Source organism: Drosophila teissieri, chromosome 2R (assembly GCF_016746235.2).
Source record: "Drosophila teissieri strain GT53w chromosome 2R, Prin_Dtei_1.1, whole genome shotgun sequence".
Taxonomy (NCBI): Eukaryota; Metazoa; Arthropoda; class Insecta; order Diptera; family Drosophilidae; genus Drosophila; species Drosophila teissieri.
Window position 1 is genome coordinate 20816978 of NC_053030.1, and position 15608 is coordinate 20832585.

The window sequence follows — 15608 nt, forward strand, 5'->3', positions numbered from 1 at the left end:
GATGATCATGCAAATTGCTGTTCACAAATAAAAGCTGAAAAGATAGCGTACCTACTAAAAAATTGCTTTTATTTTATTATTTTTTCGATGGAAATGGAATCAGGGCTGCAAAAAGGTTACTGAGAAAAGCCAGGCTTCTCATTTACAATCATCTAATTAAGTTTGTTTTATTTGCGAGCAAATTTATTAGGCAGCGATAATTAAATTTTACTATAAATTAACATGTTGTGTCTTATTGAAGCCACAACTTCTGTTACAAACGTTTAAAAAAAAAATACTAAAAGCTTTCCCATCCCTATTGATATTTCGATGGTGTTGGCAGCGCCACCGAAGTTACTTGTCTTGGTTTATTTGATTTCCCGTTCTTTTACTCGGCGTCCTTTGAGTGATTAAGTTATGTCTGGCAAGGCTCAACGACCCAATGCTGGCCAGGTCGTTGGCCCGCCTAACGATCAAGCCCCAGAATATAAAGTGGAGAAAATCGTCGGTAAACGCTTCATTAATGGGCGTCCCCAGTTCCTGGTGAAATGGGAGGATTTTCCGCACGAGGATAACACCTGGGAGCCGATGGAAAACGTTGGCAACTGCATGCAGCTGGTCTGCGACTTCGAAGCGGAGCTCTTCAGGCGGCGGCAGAATGCCGTGGGTAATCCTGACGAGGCACTGGACACCAGTCCTAGCTGCAGTGGCCCATTGATCACCGAAAATACAGCCAGGAGCTCGAAGAAGACACAACAACGTTCCAAGCCGTTGCAGACCAAAACCAAAGCTAAAACATCGCAAATGAATCGGAAAGAAAAGGAAAATATTAAGAAAATGGCGGGAACAATTAAAAATATCCAAAATAGGCCCAAAGCGCTGAAGCCTAGTACTATCCAAATCCCCACTCCAAGCTCAACGGATGTTTCCGACGACAAAACATCAACGCCAACGAAAAACATGATTAAGACTCCCAGGTTTCATAGCCAATTCAATGATCTGAATTTGAGCGAGTCCAGTGACGAGGAACCCGAGGGGGCCACCTCTTTGAATTACCAACAAGCTCGTCTTCCCAAACAAAAAACTCCGACGCCGCCAAAACCGCGCGGGCTTATTGCACCTTCCCAAGATGAAGACGCACTGGTGGCCTCGAAACAAGTGCCCCCTGTGCTGCATCGTGAAAAATCCCAGCCCATGCAGAGTCCAAGGCAAAGTGATGATTCGGATGCTTGTTCTTCCACCAGTGTGTCATCATCCGATGAGTCGTCATCATCCAGTAACTCATCGACGGAATCATCGTCCAGTTCTGTGGCATCGTTCAAGGTCGCCCAATCGAAACCTAATCCGACATCGCTGGACCAGATAACATTGTCGTCTAGCCTACCCGATGTTTCCACAGCTGGACCTGCAGCTTTTTCGCTGAACGCACTAAAAGAAGAGGCTCGCAAATGGGCGACCGACAAGCGGGAGTCCATTCTTGGCACTTCGACCTCAAAGCCGGAGAGCGCAAGCTCCACCATGGGGTCTAATGATATGCCACAATCCATGGCGTTGGATCCATCAACTGACAATGATACCACTGATTTCGAAATGAAGCGCGTAAGAAATGTTCTTTTCAATCAAGAAAATCAAACCAAAGCTAGTGAAATAAGTTAATCTGTATCCCAGTTTAAAACCAAAGCGTATATGTAAAGTTCTTCAGCTTAATTCTAATTCCAACGCTGTAGTCATCAAGCGAAAGTTTCTTTAGCGATGATTTGATTTTCTCGTCCATTAAAACAACTGCTCTAAGAAAAATTGCTTCTACTGGAACAGATGCACAGCTGTCCTGCCAAGCAGCAGAGCAACTGGAACGTGCCAGAGCCGCTGGTGAATCCGTCAGTGGAGCAAGTCAGATCCAGGCAGCCAGAAAACCGTCGCAAGAGCCAAGCAGGGACCACAAAGGAGGTGGCCCCGAAGCAGTCGATTACGACTCACGCACCAGAGTTGGATAGCAAGGAGGAGGCAATGACTTTACCAGGCGGCAGGCGTGGAAGAACTCGACAGGACTGGAGAATGCCGGAGCGCAAGGCACCCTTCGGATTGGATCGCGGACTGGAGCTGGATGAGGTCCACCACTGCTACCAAGTGGGTGAACATCTCTTCCTGTTTGTCTCGTGGAAGGGCTGCCAGGCTATCGATGCAGTGCCTCTGAAAGACCTTAAGGAAGCGTATCCATTGCAGATAATTAAGTACTTCCAGAGCTTGAAGATCGCCGTGCCCAAGTAAAGATGTCTAGTACGTGGTGAGTTGTGGCTGTAGTTCATGTTGGCCCTGTGCCCGTAACCTTAAACGCAAGCATCCGCTTCCGAGCAGCTTCAGTTTCTTCTTCATAACTTTACAGTTCGACGCTCGCAATATTTGAGCCATGAGCCATGAAAACTTCACGTTGCCTTCGGGTCAAGATAAATGCCATCGAAAAACAAAACAGAAACGAAAACGAGGCATCATCCGGTCGGTGGATCCACTCGTTTGATTCGTTTCCCTGTGCATTGCACCTGTATCTGCATTTTACTCCTCTCTGCTTGGCAAAGCATTGATAATGCCAATGTTAACCATATGACAAATTGCTTGCCCATATCGTGGTTGCACTTAGTACACGGTTCTTCGAAGATTCATGACTGTACCCGTGCAGATTTATGAGTAGTTCTTGGGGAAAAATTTAAGATGTCTTCATAGCCTTAACAAGAGTCTATTATTGGCGCACGTGTGTATCCCGAACATGCTTATTGCCGTCTTCTCTTTTCGTAATTGTAGATTTCTCGCCGGAGATCGGCTAGCGAAAATTATGAGGCTCCAGACTCTGGGTTTTCGGTTTCCATTTGGCTTATCTGTCGCATCTGCTGACAGCTGCTTTGCTTTGAACTCGTCGGCTTGGCAACACATACCGCCAGAGAGATTGGACCAACTCCCTCGCAAAAGTTGTGGGCGTTTAAGCGTCTCCGCGGTTCATTCAACCTGAGTGTGGAGTCGCAGAATGAAGTCACCAAGTCGAATTGTGATTCTGTGCAGATGCAGTCGGTTGCCTTAATGGCGTGTCTCACAGCTTTAACCTTCAATTGCACACAAGTACTTAGTTGTATTTAGTTGTACCATACTGTACTCCACCCATAGTTGCTGCGGTGACACGCACAGCTGCTGGAGAGGCGACACACCTTTGTGGGGCACACGATAGCGCCACCAGCTGGACTCGCCGTCGTCTAATGGACTAATGTGTCCACTTACTGCTGCCTGTCGCAAGTCAATGTCATTTGTAAGCTGTTTGGGGCTTGCTGATTGCAGATCATGACTTAGTTCCACGGATTAATGGTTTGCTTCGCAGGCATATGAAAATCTGGTTTTATGGCTAGTTAAATTCGCTGTTAGGTGTTCATAATTAGTTTTATTGTGGTGGCATAAATGAATTACAGCGTATTCATTTAATGGAATTACCTAAAGTCTTAATTAGTAAGGTCAAGAGTAAGCGACAAAAAAGGCATTTAAACCATTTGGGTGGAAGTTAAAATCATTTTGAAATTAATTTGCCAGAGCAAATTGTTTCAAACTGAATTAACATATTTATTTATTAATTATCTTAGTTTCAACCAAAAAATGTTTATCTAATTTGGTTTTAAATCCATTTGCATGATCAAGTCCACCTTTGCGGGCCAGGCGTGTTTGCACTCTGCTGTTTGCTCCAATGGACTATTATTATTTTCCATTATTGCTGTGCAATTTACTCATTTTTACCTTCCCGGTTTCTGGGTTGCCTTCGACTTTGGCGTTCATTGATTTATGTGTGCTCAAATTAGCTGTCCATGGCATTTGCCATAGTTTCTGTAAGTGTAGCTGTAGCTGGAACATGTTTCTCCACCCATTGCGCTCGTGAAGAAGTGAAGTGAGGGACTTCGGGGAGTGGCTGATGGCTGGCGAAATGGGAAAAGGGAAATGTAATGCCTCCAAAGCTTTTAAAATGCCTGAAAATTTCCGCTTATTAATTGGTGTACCATAAATATTCAAATTACCTATCAAATGTCAAATCATCGAGGGCTCTTTTAGCTTCCACCGCTCAAGACAGCCGAAAAATGCCGAATTTCCTGATTGCGAAATTTTCGTCTATAGCCATATTTCTTTATCAGACAAAATTTGCATTTAATTTCTGCCGCCACAAGAGCAATAAAAACAACAACAATGAGGACCTCGTATGTGATAATTTTCTCGCTCGTTTGACCATTTTTGGCTTGAGATGTAATTACGCCCAAGGCAGCAACAAGTAACCGGTAACAACAGCAATAGACAGCAGGCAACCTCATTTATGACGCTTTGCATATGGTAAACAACAAATCAGAAAGACACAAAATGTTGTTTTCTATGTTGGTGGTGGTTGGTTGCAGTTGTAGTGCATTTTGTTTAACGCTTCGTTTATTACCAAAAACAGCAACGAACGCATTTCTTGGCTGGATGATGTAGTTGCCTCTGCTGCTGCTGATGTTGCTTTGTGGTCGACTGCTGTGGCCAGCAGCAATATTTTGGGTCTCGTAGGTTGAGATACAACAATTTAATATGCACTCATATGCAGAGAAGCGCCTTCTTTCCCCACATCACCTACCATTCCTACTGCATTTTCACTGCAGTTTCCTCCTGCCTCATCTGATGTCCAGGTAAACAGGCTTTTTTCACTCGATTCGCAAAAGAGTGGGTGTGTTTTCCACCATTTGGCTGGCTTATTTGTGATCTTGTGAGTTTGTTTGACAGTTTAATATGTTTGCTTGTTTGTTGGCACGAGTCACAATTTGCTGCCGCTGTTTGGCATCTCTTGTGTGTGTGCTTTGTGCCGCTGGGTTAGGGGTTATTGGAACAGCAATTATACGTAGTTAAGGTGCCCCATTGCGGCTGCCATCGCTGTGCATTTGTTGCAGCAACAACAGCTGCGGGAGATGTGGTTAGATTTCCCAATGTTGGTTAACCCGATGCGGCGCCAAATTAGGTTGGCTCCATTACAAGAGCTGATTGATTGTTGATGGCATATTTATCATCGGATAATCCCCAATGGAGTGATTTCCAAGGTGGGTCTTGTTTAAGTACTTGGTAATGCTGGGCTTCTGATTACTCTGGACAAGCCAACAATTACTTAAGCTATGTACATTTCATTTGAGCATTATCAAAGTGTATCTTACACTTTTAAAAGCTTTTGTTTTCCCTGCTTTATCTTTAAGTGCCGTTTGCATCTGTAGCTTTTTACTCGCTTGACCTCGGAAAACTAGTTCAGTTTTCCCTTTTCTTTTAGCGCAAATGCATCCCCGTCTTCAGCGACCTTGCTTTGTTTCTTAAGAGCTTTTGGCTCTTTCGCTTTTCCGTTGACCACGCCCCAAGAACCTGAAACAGCGGGTCGGCTCCTCTTTGTCTTAATTTCATGTTAATTTCACGCCCGTTAAAGTAATTAAATTGCCTTTGTTTGTTTTGTTTTTATGAGTGCTTCTATTTTTGTTTGTAGTGCAACATTAAAATTAGTTTTTGTAGCAATATAAAATTGTGTTTTTCATGTCGTTTTTTCTCTGTTTTGTTTCTTTTTAGGTTTGTACAGCGTTTTGGCCAGAAAGCAAGATTCACATCGCTCAACAAAAGCAACTCCAAGTTCAAGGTCATCGCATTCAAGCTGGGTGAACTCCAACTGACCTACTATATTAAATTGAACTATTCTTTTTTCGTACTTCATATTTAGTTTTAAGCCAGACAGAACGCACACGGAGATGTGCTTAACTATGTTTTATGTTTTCCGTACATGTAGAAGAATGTACATATCAATGATTTCAATGTTTCAAGTAACCTGATACTCGAACTTTTCGTCCAATAAATCTTGTTTTCGGCTTGACATCTGATACTTTGTGCTGCCTTTGCCAGCGCTTAGGGAATTCAAATCTGAAGGTCGAACCACTTTTTCCTAACGATCCACTTTAGTTATTTTAGACTCGTATTATAACCAATATCTTTGTTCTAACCACAACAAAGTGAGCTGCCACTGCATTGGCTAGGCCAATTGGCTTAAATGTCATTGGGTGGTGAGCCAAAATCGAACTTTAGCCAACCGAGCTCAGTGGCCCCAAACCGAAGTGGTTGACATTTTTGCTTGACTTTTTGAATTACTTGCAGCATCGCCCCACAAACCTCTGCAATGTTGTTGCTTTGGTATTTCTTTTGTTGGCCATTCGGGGTGTGTTCTGAGCGAAGGAGAGACTCCATTGATGAAAATGAGTTTTATATGTTAATTTGGCAAGCTCCACTGCATTCTTCGTATTGAGGTGGAATGTGCATTGTGGTTGGAAAGTGAGCGCCTTTCGAGTTTCAGTTTTGACTCACTATGCTTGCCTACATGTAGATACAGATATTGATCGCTCATAACAAATTGTACTTCAAAGTTCGATGGAAGTTCGAAAATCACTTCCTGCATATATAGTGTGTACCTAAGTGTAAAGCCAGTTTCCTCATGTATTTTTTGCCCCTCATAAGCTTACTATGCTCTTTCTCCTCGAGGTGTCTGTAGCTCTGCACAATTTCTCATTAATCACCCACTGCCAAAGCCTCAGTTTTGTTTAGTTTCGTTTTATGGGTTGCTTTTGGCATTTTCTTATGGGCTAAGCTACACCTACGATTTCCGCACTTGCTGAAAAATGCGTCTGCCCCTTTTTGTGTGTGTGTTTTTTGTATGGCAAAGCCAAATGTTTGAGTCGTGAGTCAGTGAGTCAATGCAAACTAAGGCAAGACATCAAGCCCCTGTCGATGTGCCATGTGCCACGCCCCACCGAAGTGCATTGAACGCATTTACTGTGCGCTGCCTCGCTTCGCACTCGCACTCGATTTTCCATGCAGTTTTTCGCTTTTCTTTTAATTGGGGATTTCTGGCTTTGGCTTTTCCTCGACTCTGTTTTCCCCGCCGTTGCTTGCACTCGCTTCGTTTCGTTTCACTTTCGCGCCACAAACTTGTTGCAACTATGCCAGTCGAGTCGGTTGGTTTCTTTTCGTTTTTTAGTTTTAGTTTTGTTTTTATGGCTTCCAAGTCGGTCTGGTCACCTGGCGTGGTCCGAGGTGGTGGTCACTTTGGTGGTAAAAAGCGAAGGCACTCGAGCAGAACTCCCCACAGAAATTTGACAATTTGGCAGCCGGTCGCTTAAATCACAAAGAAAAGCTGCAAATTTATGAATTTAATTTTGGTTTTTGGCAAATAGAAAGCGTTGACACTAAACGGAAGTGTTCGCCAAAGGGGCGAAAGTCGCGGTAGATTGAGTGATTAGCGCCAGGCAAAATGTGTTATGCAACCGAAGGGGGGAGGTGAATAGCAGTTCGAACAATACGATCAATAAGCCAGCCAGCTGGCATTCGTGCACCCATATACGAAACATATCGTGTTTCCCACCGCAGCAGCAGTGCAACTGCAACATATCGCTCAATTAACCCAGTCTAATAACCAATCGAATGCCACTTTGACCCCGCATAATAGACCAGTGATTCATGCCGCCCAGTGACCCAAAAACTTGACTCAGACACCCGCGTACAAGATACTCATACGCAGATATATTGCACAGCCATGGCCACTTGAATGGGACAGCCCGCTGGGCTGCTGGTTTGGCTGAAGCTTATATGTGGCACATGTTTGGCTAATGATTGCTGCTGGACCAGTGACACAACAAGCGCCAATATTTTGAGACCGAATACTTTTCAGGCGGAGTCAAATAACAGGCCAGGTGTGCGCGCTTCCATTCTGGGTTGAACTTTGCGCCCGGCCCAAAAAGAAAAAAAATAAAAGCGTAGCCAATGGAGTGTGGCTAAATGGGCCTAAATCCTTGACCCATTTGCACGTTCTCTTAGCCGTCTGGCATTTCCGTTTTGTGTTGCAAAGTGCAAATTTAAACTCTGCCTCGGCGTTCGCTTCAATTTGCAGTCATTAAACCTTTACGGCTCGCAAAATTATGTACCCCAAAATGGCAAAGAGAAAGAGAAATAATATTCGGTAGGCGATTTTCAAGGTGTATTATGCGGTTTTACAATGGCAATTTTTGTCATTTGTCTTCTTTGAAATGAGCGATCGAGCGGAAAGTCAATGGGGTTAAGCTGCCCATTAACCCATTTTGGATAGGGAAATATTTGCGAAAAGGCAGGAAATATCAACGATTGTGGATAATTAACTTTAGTTCACCTATAAGTTATACATTTTCATACTTATTTTGCAAGTCGTTGCCTATAAATGACCCTTAATTTTTAATTGGCCAAAATTAGATGCCTATAATGGCTTCTCAATGTAAAATACCATGCATACTCTGCCGGCATAGTCATTTAAGTTTATGTGCCATTCACGGATGTTCCGCAAGGAAAACAAGTTTGCGTCTTAAGTCATTCGTTTCCTTTGTGGCCTTTTGTAACTGGAAATTATGGGCCAGCTACTGCGACAACAGCAACAACAACCACAGACACTAGTGTAAAGCGTTGGAAACCTGTAATAAAAATATGCAGTTATCCTTGGGATTACGGTTGATCAGGCCGCCCTATAAATATATATGTTTCTTCAGGGAATGAAGAGGAGCATCTCTGCTTCAGCTGAATGCTCGGTGGCAGCGGCCTTTTAAGCAGGAAATGATGCCCAAAAGCAGTAACAACATCAAAGGCTGGCAATTTGGCTGCAACAGCAAACAAAGCGAACACTGAGAGAAATACTTTTCTGCACTTTAAGAGCTACTACTATCTACTTGCACATCATCAGTTGCGCAGGATCCTTTACAATTTGAGTTTACGTTTCCTGACAAAAGTTTTTATTGAGTTAGTATTTAATTTACAACTACATTTAATTTCACGTTTCTTGCTGTGGAGTTTCTCTTGGTTTAGTGGCAAAAGCAGAAGAAGCGGCCTCTTAACGAGCGGCATGCATAAAATATGCCCTTTTTGCTGCAGACATTGCCGATCGCCTGATTGCAGATCGTTCGCGGACTCTGCGTTTTTAATAAAAATGTCAAGCCATGAGTGGTAAGAAGGGAGGCAACGGCAAACAATGAATGGGCAATTTGCAAAGCTGCTCCTTCGCTAAGTAATCCCCACATTGAGGCATCAGTTATTGGACAGTATTTGGGATTCGGTTTTGGATTCGGATTTCCGCGCGTTGGCGTCGCCAGACGCCTCTTCAAAAGCCATTCAACTCTTGATAACCCTTGATTGACGGGACGTTGGCCGGCAACCTGACGAACCCATCTCAAGTGTTATTTGCTTTAATAACACTCGAGAACTGCAGGGCTCTCTCACTTTTGGTTCATTGAACTCCGATCCGATCGATGGAAGCCAATTCTTAGCCACTTATGTAGGCACCAACCACTTGGGCACCCACTGAGCTTTTAGGGGTGTACTGTGTGTGTGTGTATGGCTTCTATGATATCTGGACACGCCCAATTTGAAGTGGCAGCCGGGGACCAAATGAAGCCTACGGTTCCCAAAAGCGGAATATGCAAATGCGGAGGCAGAACAAAAGCTAAGCGAAGCGAAGCTCGGGAGAAGAAACCTTGTTGTTCACACAATAAATCACGACAACCAGAACAGCTATATAGTGCTATATAGCCATTGTAATTACAACAACAATAGTCAGCTGGCCGACAAAACTAAGCCAAGATTGTTGACCATTTTGTCGTCGAAGCGTGCGGCAAAATGTTGTGTTGTTTTTTTCTTTTTGTCATGTCTGGCTTTTGTTGTGCCATTCTTTATATATTCGCCAAGGAAAAGAGACAAAACAGCCAAAGAGCTGGGCAAAATTATGCGGAAAATTACAATGCATAGAAATTTGTGCCGTTTGAGAGACCGATCTAATCGTGAATTATGTATTTCTGGGTGTAGGCTAAGGTTACATAATCATTCGTGTGTGTTTATGGCAGCACTCGTTATGTCAGCACGGAAATTGCACTCAAATTGATTCCAGGTGTGATGTAGATGACTGCTGTTAAGAATTTTCAATTGCAACTATGATTAAAGGTATGTGAACTCGAAAAGTAGAGCCCCGTTTCTTGCTCCATTTTATCAAAACTCCGGAAAGTGTACAATTAAAATGCAAGCAATCCCTTTTACCACAACCGAATTCTATCCGAACGCCGCCACTTGCATTTCAATGGCCACAACTCACTCAGCATTTCGATAGCGGGACATTGCGCCACTTGGCAGCAGTGCCACAAGTTGCAAGGCGAACAGCCTCAGATGGAGCAGCCAGCACCACTGAGATTCAGATAGGGAGCGAGGAAAAACAGTTCTATTACTTAATATGCAACACTAATGCGAACAATGGCAGCACGACATCGTGGCACAGGAAAAACCAAAGCCCCAAAAACCAAAACCCACAAAAACCGAAGACCCAGACACACGATCCTCCGGTTGCTCCGTCACCAGACATTCAATCAACACCACCACTTCGACAGGGAGACCTTAAGGATAAAAAACGGAAAAAAAACATTGGACAACCAGCAACTTAGAAAGGCAACCCGTTGATGGGGAAAAACTTAAGGGGCAGAGCGGGCGAACCAAGGCGGTCAATAGTTTTTCACACCTCGGTTTTTGGTTGAAACACTTATGTACCTACATATGTACGTGCTATAGTTTTCAAAGCTCCGCTGATATAGAACCACTTTTGATTTGGAGACTTTGCTACGTGCCTGGGTTTCGGCATTTGGGATCTGTTCTCTGTTTGCTCGGCATCTACGGGAGATTGGAGCTCGAGATTGAGTGACTGGCAATGGCAAGGAATTCGGGCTGCGTTGCTGGAATGATAATTCGAGTGCCTAAATGTGTTCGCCGTTCTGGAAGTGGAGCACACTAATGCCGGCGATTTGTCTTCGGGTCGGTCTCTTAGAATTCCCGAAACACAAATGGAGATACACGTTAGATTAAAGGCTTCCGAAATGCGCGGGACAAAAGAGTGATATGTAGTTCATTTAACATTTTCGGGCTAAAACGAAAACCTTGTAGAGAACATTCAAGATATATTAGTTATTTTACGTTCTATAACGTAACCTTTTTTTAGACTTCCCCTTCTGATTATTTGAACCTATGCAACTATTTGCAGTTCTAGTTTCTGGTCGCTTTTCCGTTTGATTTGTTCTCTTATTAAACGAGATTTATGGCCAAGACGGCGAGCCAAGTCAAGACTTGACTTCAAGCCAAGCCCAGCTCAAAATCGAGCCGAGGAAGTCGAACCACTTTGGCACCCAGCACAATCTGTTTTTTTTTTCTCGATTCGAGTGCGCGGTTATTTGCAATCGCAAAAAAAACTCGTTTGCATTTGCGCCCGTAATTTAGTTTTAATATTTGCAATATAATTTTTTGTTGCTGCTGCGGCGGCTATCTGGAGCTTTTATTAGAGCACGCTTCGCAAATTACATAAAGCCAAAGGAGCAGCTTGGGAAAGAGAGCCACAAAAATAAATGTTGACTGCAGCAACAACATGGATAAAATGAACGTAAACAAAGTGCAGTCGCACCTCGACACAAAAAAAATGTGCAAAAAATGAAAAATAAATGTATAAAAATGGCTGGCACGAGCAAAGCTGACGAAGCCAAAATCGAATTCGGTGGGAAAAGAAGCGAGAGGCAGACGAAGAGTCAACATTCGAGTGTGAAGCACAAATCAAATAATTGATAGAATATCGCAGACGCGACGTAGCGAAGACAGCCAGCCAAATGCAAAGCAGCCAGAAATTTGGACTCCACACTCCAACTTTGAACCCAGCACGAGCTCCCAAGAAACCCAATCCCAAACCCAAACCAAAAACAGAAACCGAAACAGAAAACATGCCAGCGAAGGGCCAACTCTGGATCGTAGCTGGATTCGAAGTCTTTGCCTTTGGCCAAGTCGTGTTTTTCGTGTGAGTGGGCTTAAAAGGAGGCGGCAGGGGGCGGTGGGGGGTGCCACCCGCACAGGCTTAGAGCTGGAATTGAACCAGTTTTGTGTTTTGGCCACTTCGCCAATTCGGGAGTGGTATGTCCAATGCGAAAACCGGCTAAAGAATTTTCCAGCTAAGAAGTTTTTCATGTTCGGTTGCCATTTTCAATGAACCACGAAGTCGAACACTCATTTCCATTGTCCTTTTAGGCGAAGTTCATAAAAACTGAGCTGAGTTTCCAGTTTCCATTGCTTGGGTAGTAAATGGTTTTTCAAAGTTCTGCGATAATGTTTTTGCTAGTGGCGCAAAAGCCAATTAGTTTGGCTTGCATTGCAAATAAAGTAATTTCGTAATCTTTAATACAAAGTAAACAAAAATTTGTAACGAACTGTTAAATTGGAAAAATAAGTTTGGTTTCAAATTTTTGGAAACTTTTCCCATTGGTTTCCAATTTTCCAAATTCAATTCAAATATATTGACCAATTTATAAAAATACGACCTACCCTTTGGGGTTTGGAAAAATGAAAAAAAATGTAAATTGATGATGATTATTTAATTAAAAACAATCATGAGCCCAAAATCAAGCGTGGCCAATAAAAAATTGACTCCGATCGATGTTCGATGGTCGATGGAAATTTCACTTTCGTTTCGGGGCTCGGCCCTTGGGGTCTTTCGCTCACCAAATTCATTCATTTCGCCGCCCAAAAAACTGACCTCAGCGAGCATTACGTAAAGTGAGTCTTTCTCATTTTGTTTTTATTTTTAGTTTTGGCCAGCCACGCCCAGTAGTTGCTGCTGTGTTTACTTTTTGTCTGGCGGCACATCGAAGGTTTTAGCCTAAATGGTTTACAAATTTATGCGGTTTCCACCGAAAATGCTTTCGATTTCAGGCATTTTGATGACGAGCTCAAAGCCCACGATTCCCAGGCGGAAGGGGTGGGAAAGTAGCGCCGACTTTTAATTTATATAACCCGAATATGATCCGTGGCTATGATGTGGACAAGCTGGGCCACAGGCACCTGCTAACATCTTGAAGAGCTCTAGAGTCCGCGTTACAGTCACCCAGTTTAGTTGCATTCACCAGCAAAAGCAGCCAACCTGTTCGCCCATTGACCAAAATTTGCGTATAATTGCCGTACAAGTTGCACGGTTAATGCAAATAGCCAAACAAGCTAGTTGGAAAAAAATTAGGAAAAATAAAGCAAACTGTGAAATGTACATATTTCAAACCAGTTTAAATGGCCGTTGTTCGTTTGCTTTCTGGTTTTCATAATTGATTTATGTATCTTTTGCGAGAGCCCCATTTCCGAGTCCGCATAAACAATATCCGCTTGCCGATTGGCCAACGAAAAGCGAAAATTCCAATCAATCATTTATGCACACAACCCCCAGCCAAGGACATTGGCATTAGAATGCCACTGTCCCTCGACTCGCAGTGAAAAACGACTGAAAAACTTGGCCAACACCCGCACAACAAAGAACCGCAACGAGCCAGCCACATTCTAATCCCGGCCAGAACCTGTTTATGGCCCGGCAATTATTTCTGCCTTAATTGTATTTAATTTGCCCGCACTTCGGCGGGGGTGTGCTGTGCACCGAGTTGTTCTATTCTATTCTCTACATGCCGACACTTGACTTCAACTTTGAGGGTGTGGAGCTGTCTTCTGATTTCATTCCCTGCCTCCACTGGCCACTTGGGCGACGGAGCCGCATTCCCGAGGTGACAAGTCTTGGACTTAATTCCTCCACTCTCGCCGGCATTAGTTGGTGTTTAATTAAAGGGTTCTGTCGTGTTAGGCGCATTGATTAACGACAGTAGCGTTTGCGATGTGGGCACCAGGAATGCACCAAAGCACAAATAAATGGTGTATATACTATTTTTCTTTTATTAAATCTACTTGCAATTAAGCAACTTCCGTATTGCCCCTGATCTCTTGTTATTTCAGCGATATAGATCACTTTGGCTCCTTCATGAACTACAAACAGTTTTTATTTACTCGCTCCGTTTTGTTTGTTAGCCACTTATCGAAACACAAACATCGCAGACTGCCTCTGCAAATATTTCGCTATTTTAACAACAATGGGTAGATGCGAATATTGTTTATTTGCTGACAAACTATGTGCTCGTATTTAAAGTTTTGGTTTTGCATTCTGCCATTTGCTACTTGCTACTTGCTGCCTGCCACTCGCTGCTGGCTTGCCACACATTTGGCCAGCCCAGTGGGTGCCCCCCGCCCAGTGCTCCAGTCTCGAATGTTTGGCCAACAATAAAAGCCAGCCAGCTGGAGAGCTGGAGCTGTTGGCCGAGTTGCCTTGCAACAGTTTTCTTTGTTTTGGTTTTTGCAGTTGTTTTGCTTTCGGTTGCGCTGCGCACTGCTCGCATTCGGCTTACTTTGTGTAACAAGTTTGCATATGTAATTAACCGACTGCCAGTGGAGTATTAGTAAATAAAATTAAAAACTAAATCGGAATGTGCACGAGTTGGGCAAACGCCTCACCTCGCATGATGTAAGCCCAAGCGGCGTACCAGTAAGCTTGCAAATTCTTACAGCTCTCAAGACGCCAACCGAAACAAAAGACTTAGGCGACAAACTTGCCATTGGAATGATCTCAAGAAAGTGATGAAGAGACTTGGGTGCGAGTGGGTGCAGCTGAAAAGGTAAACCCATTAGTGCTAATAATCTGCCGGCTGACTCACTTTCATCGCACAAACCTGACCTTGGGCCCGTGGGCATTATTTTCTAATTAGCGAATCGCCGCCGTAAGAACAGTGTCCACTTCTTGAAAAAAGACTTCTCAGGTTTATTTGTCTTTGATATTATCGCCAGCGGAGTCGGAAGCTTATTGTTCTCGTTTCCAGTCGCCAGTCTCCATTTTCAATTTTGCTGTTTTTTATGATTATTTCGTTGTTATCTTTCGAGTTGGTTCTGATCAGCTCGCCGAAGTCCATTAAAAGTGAGTAAATTAAATGAAATTTTGTCAAACAAAAAGAAGCACAATAGAAGCAATCATATCGGGTTTACTGAACTGGGCGCGGGTGTATGATGTCAGATCTAGGAAATGAGTTCTGCATGGCCAGGCATCCAAGTATTTATGAGTTAGCTAGGCCTAGGTAACATAAATATACTCATAACTATCTGGCAAATGGTAATTGGGAGTGTCTTTATTCGTGGCTCTGATTATCTCTAATGTGGGGTAAGTTTAAAATGTGGGAACTCGTTGAGTAATTGAGTGAATTGTTTGAGAATTCTTATCTCACTACGGGCAGTGCCTGCACAACTATATTTTTGGGAGTGTAACTTTCAAAATGTTCAGCTTCATTCAAAACTGCAGGCAACAGCAACGACCTTCAATAAACAAAAAACGAAGAAGAAGCCGCTTTAACAATAAAAGCAACAATAGCGAGTGCATCGCAGAGAGCGAGCAGCCAAGAAACTTGATTAAAGTTAAGAAAAACGTAAAGTTCAACTTGTTTCTGCTGTCATTTGTTGCTGTTTCTGCCTGTTTGCTTCGCTTTTGTTGCACTTCTGCTGAAGTATTTGCGCCATGGCTTGACATTTCGCACAAAAGCAAAAAACGAGGCGAAAAAATCAAAAAAAAAAAAAAAACTAAAAAACAAAACAAAAAAGCAACAAATGAAGAAGAGGCTGCAAGATTTCATGCTTTTATTTTCGCAATTGGTTGCACCAGCCCAGCCCAGTGCGATATAATG

The 15608-nt window shown here is 43.3% G+C and overlaps 2 protein-coding genes across 2 annotated transcripts in view; both read left to right on the forward strand.

Annotated features, from left to right (window-relative positions):
- LOC122612972 (mucin-5AC) overlaps positions 1-15608 on the forward strand; it is a 34996-nt gene that overhangs the window by 5342 nt on the left and 14046 nt on the right. The window lies entirely within an intron of this gene.
- On the forward strand, positions 355-5871 carry LOC122612973 (chromo domain-containing protein cec-1). The gene is made up of 3 exons (XM_043786904.1): positions 355-1578; positions 1795-2263; positions 5572-5871. Exons 1-2 carry the CDS (start codon positions 397-399, stop codon positions 2245-2247), a joined length of 1635 nt encoding a protein of 544 aa, XP_043642839.1. The 5' UTR covers positions 355-396; the 3' UTR covers positions 2248-2263; positions 5572-5871.

Coding starts and splice junctions, on each gene's coding strand:
- LOC122612973 (XM_043786904.1), top strand. CDS start 397: ATGTCTGGCAAGGCTCAACGACCCAATGCTGGCCAGGTCGTTGGCCCG. Junction 1,579..1,794: donor CTGATTTCGAAATGAAGCGC/GTAAGAAATGTT, acceptor CTACTGGAACAG/ATGCACAGCTGTCCTGCCAA.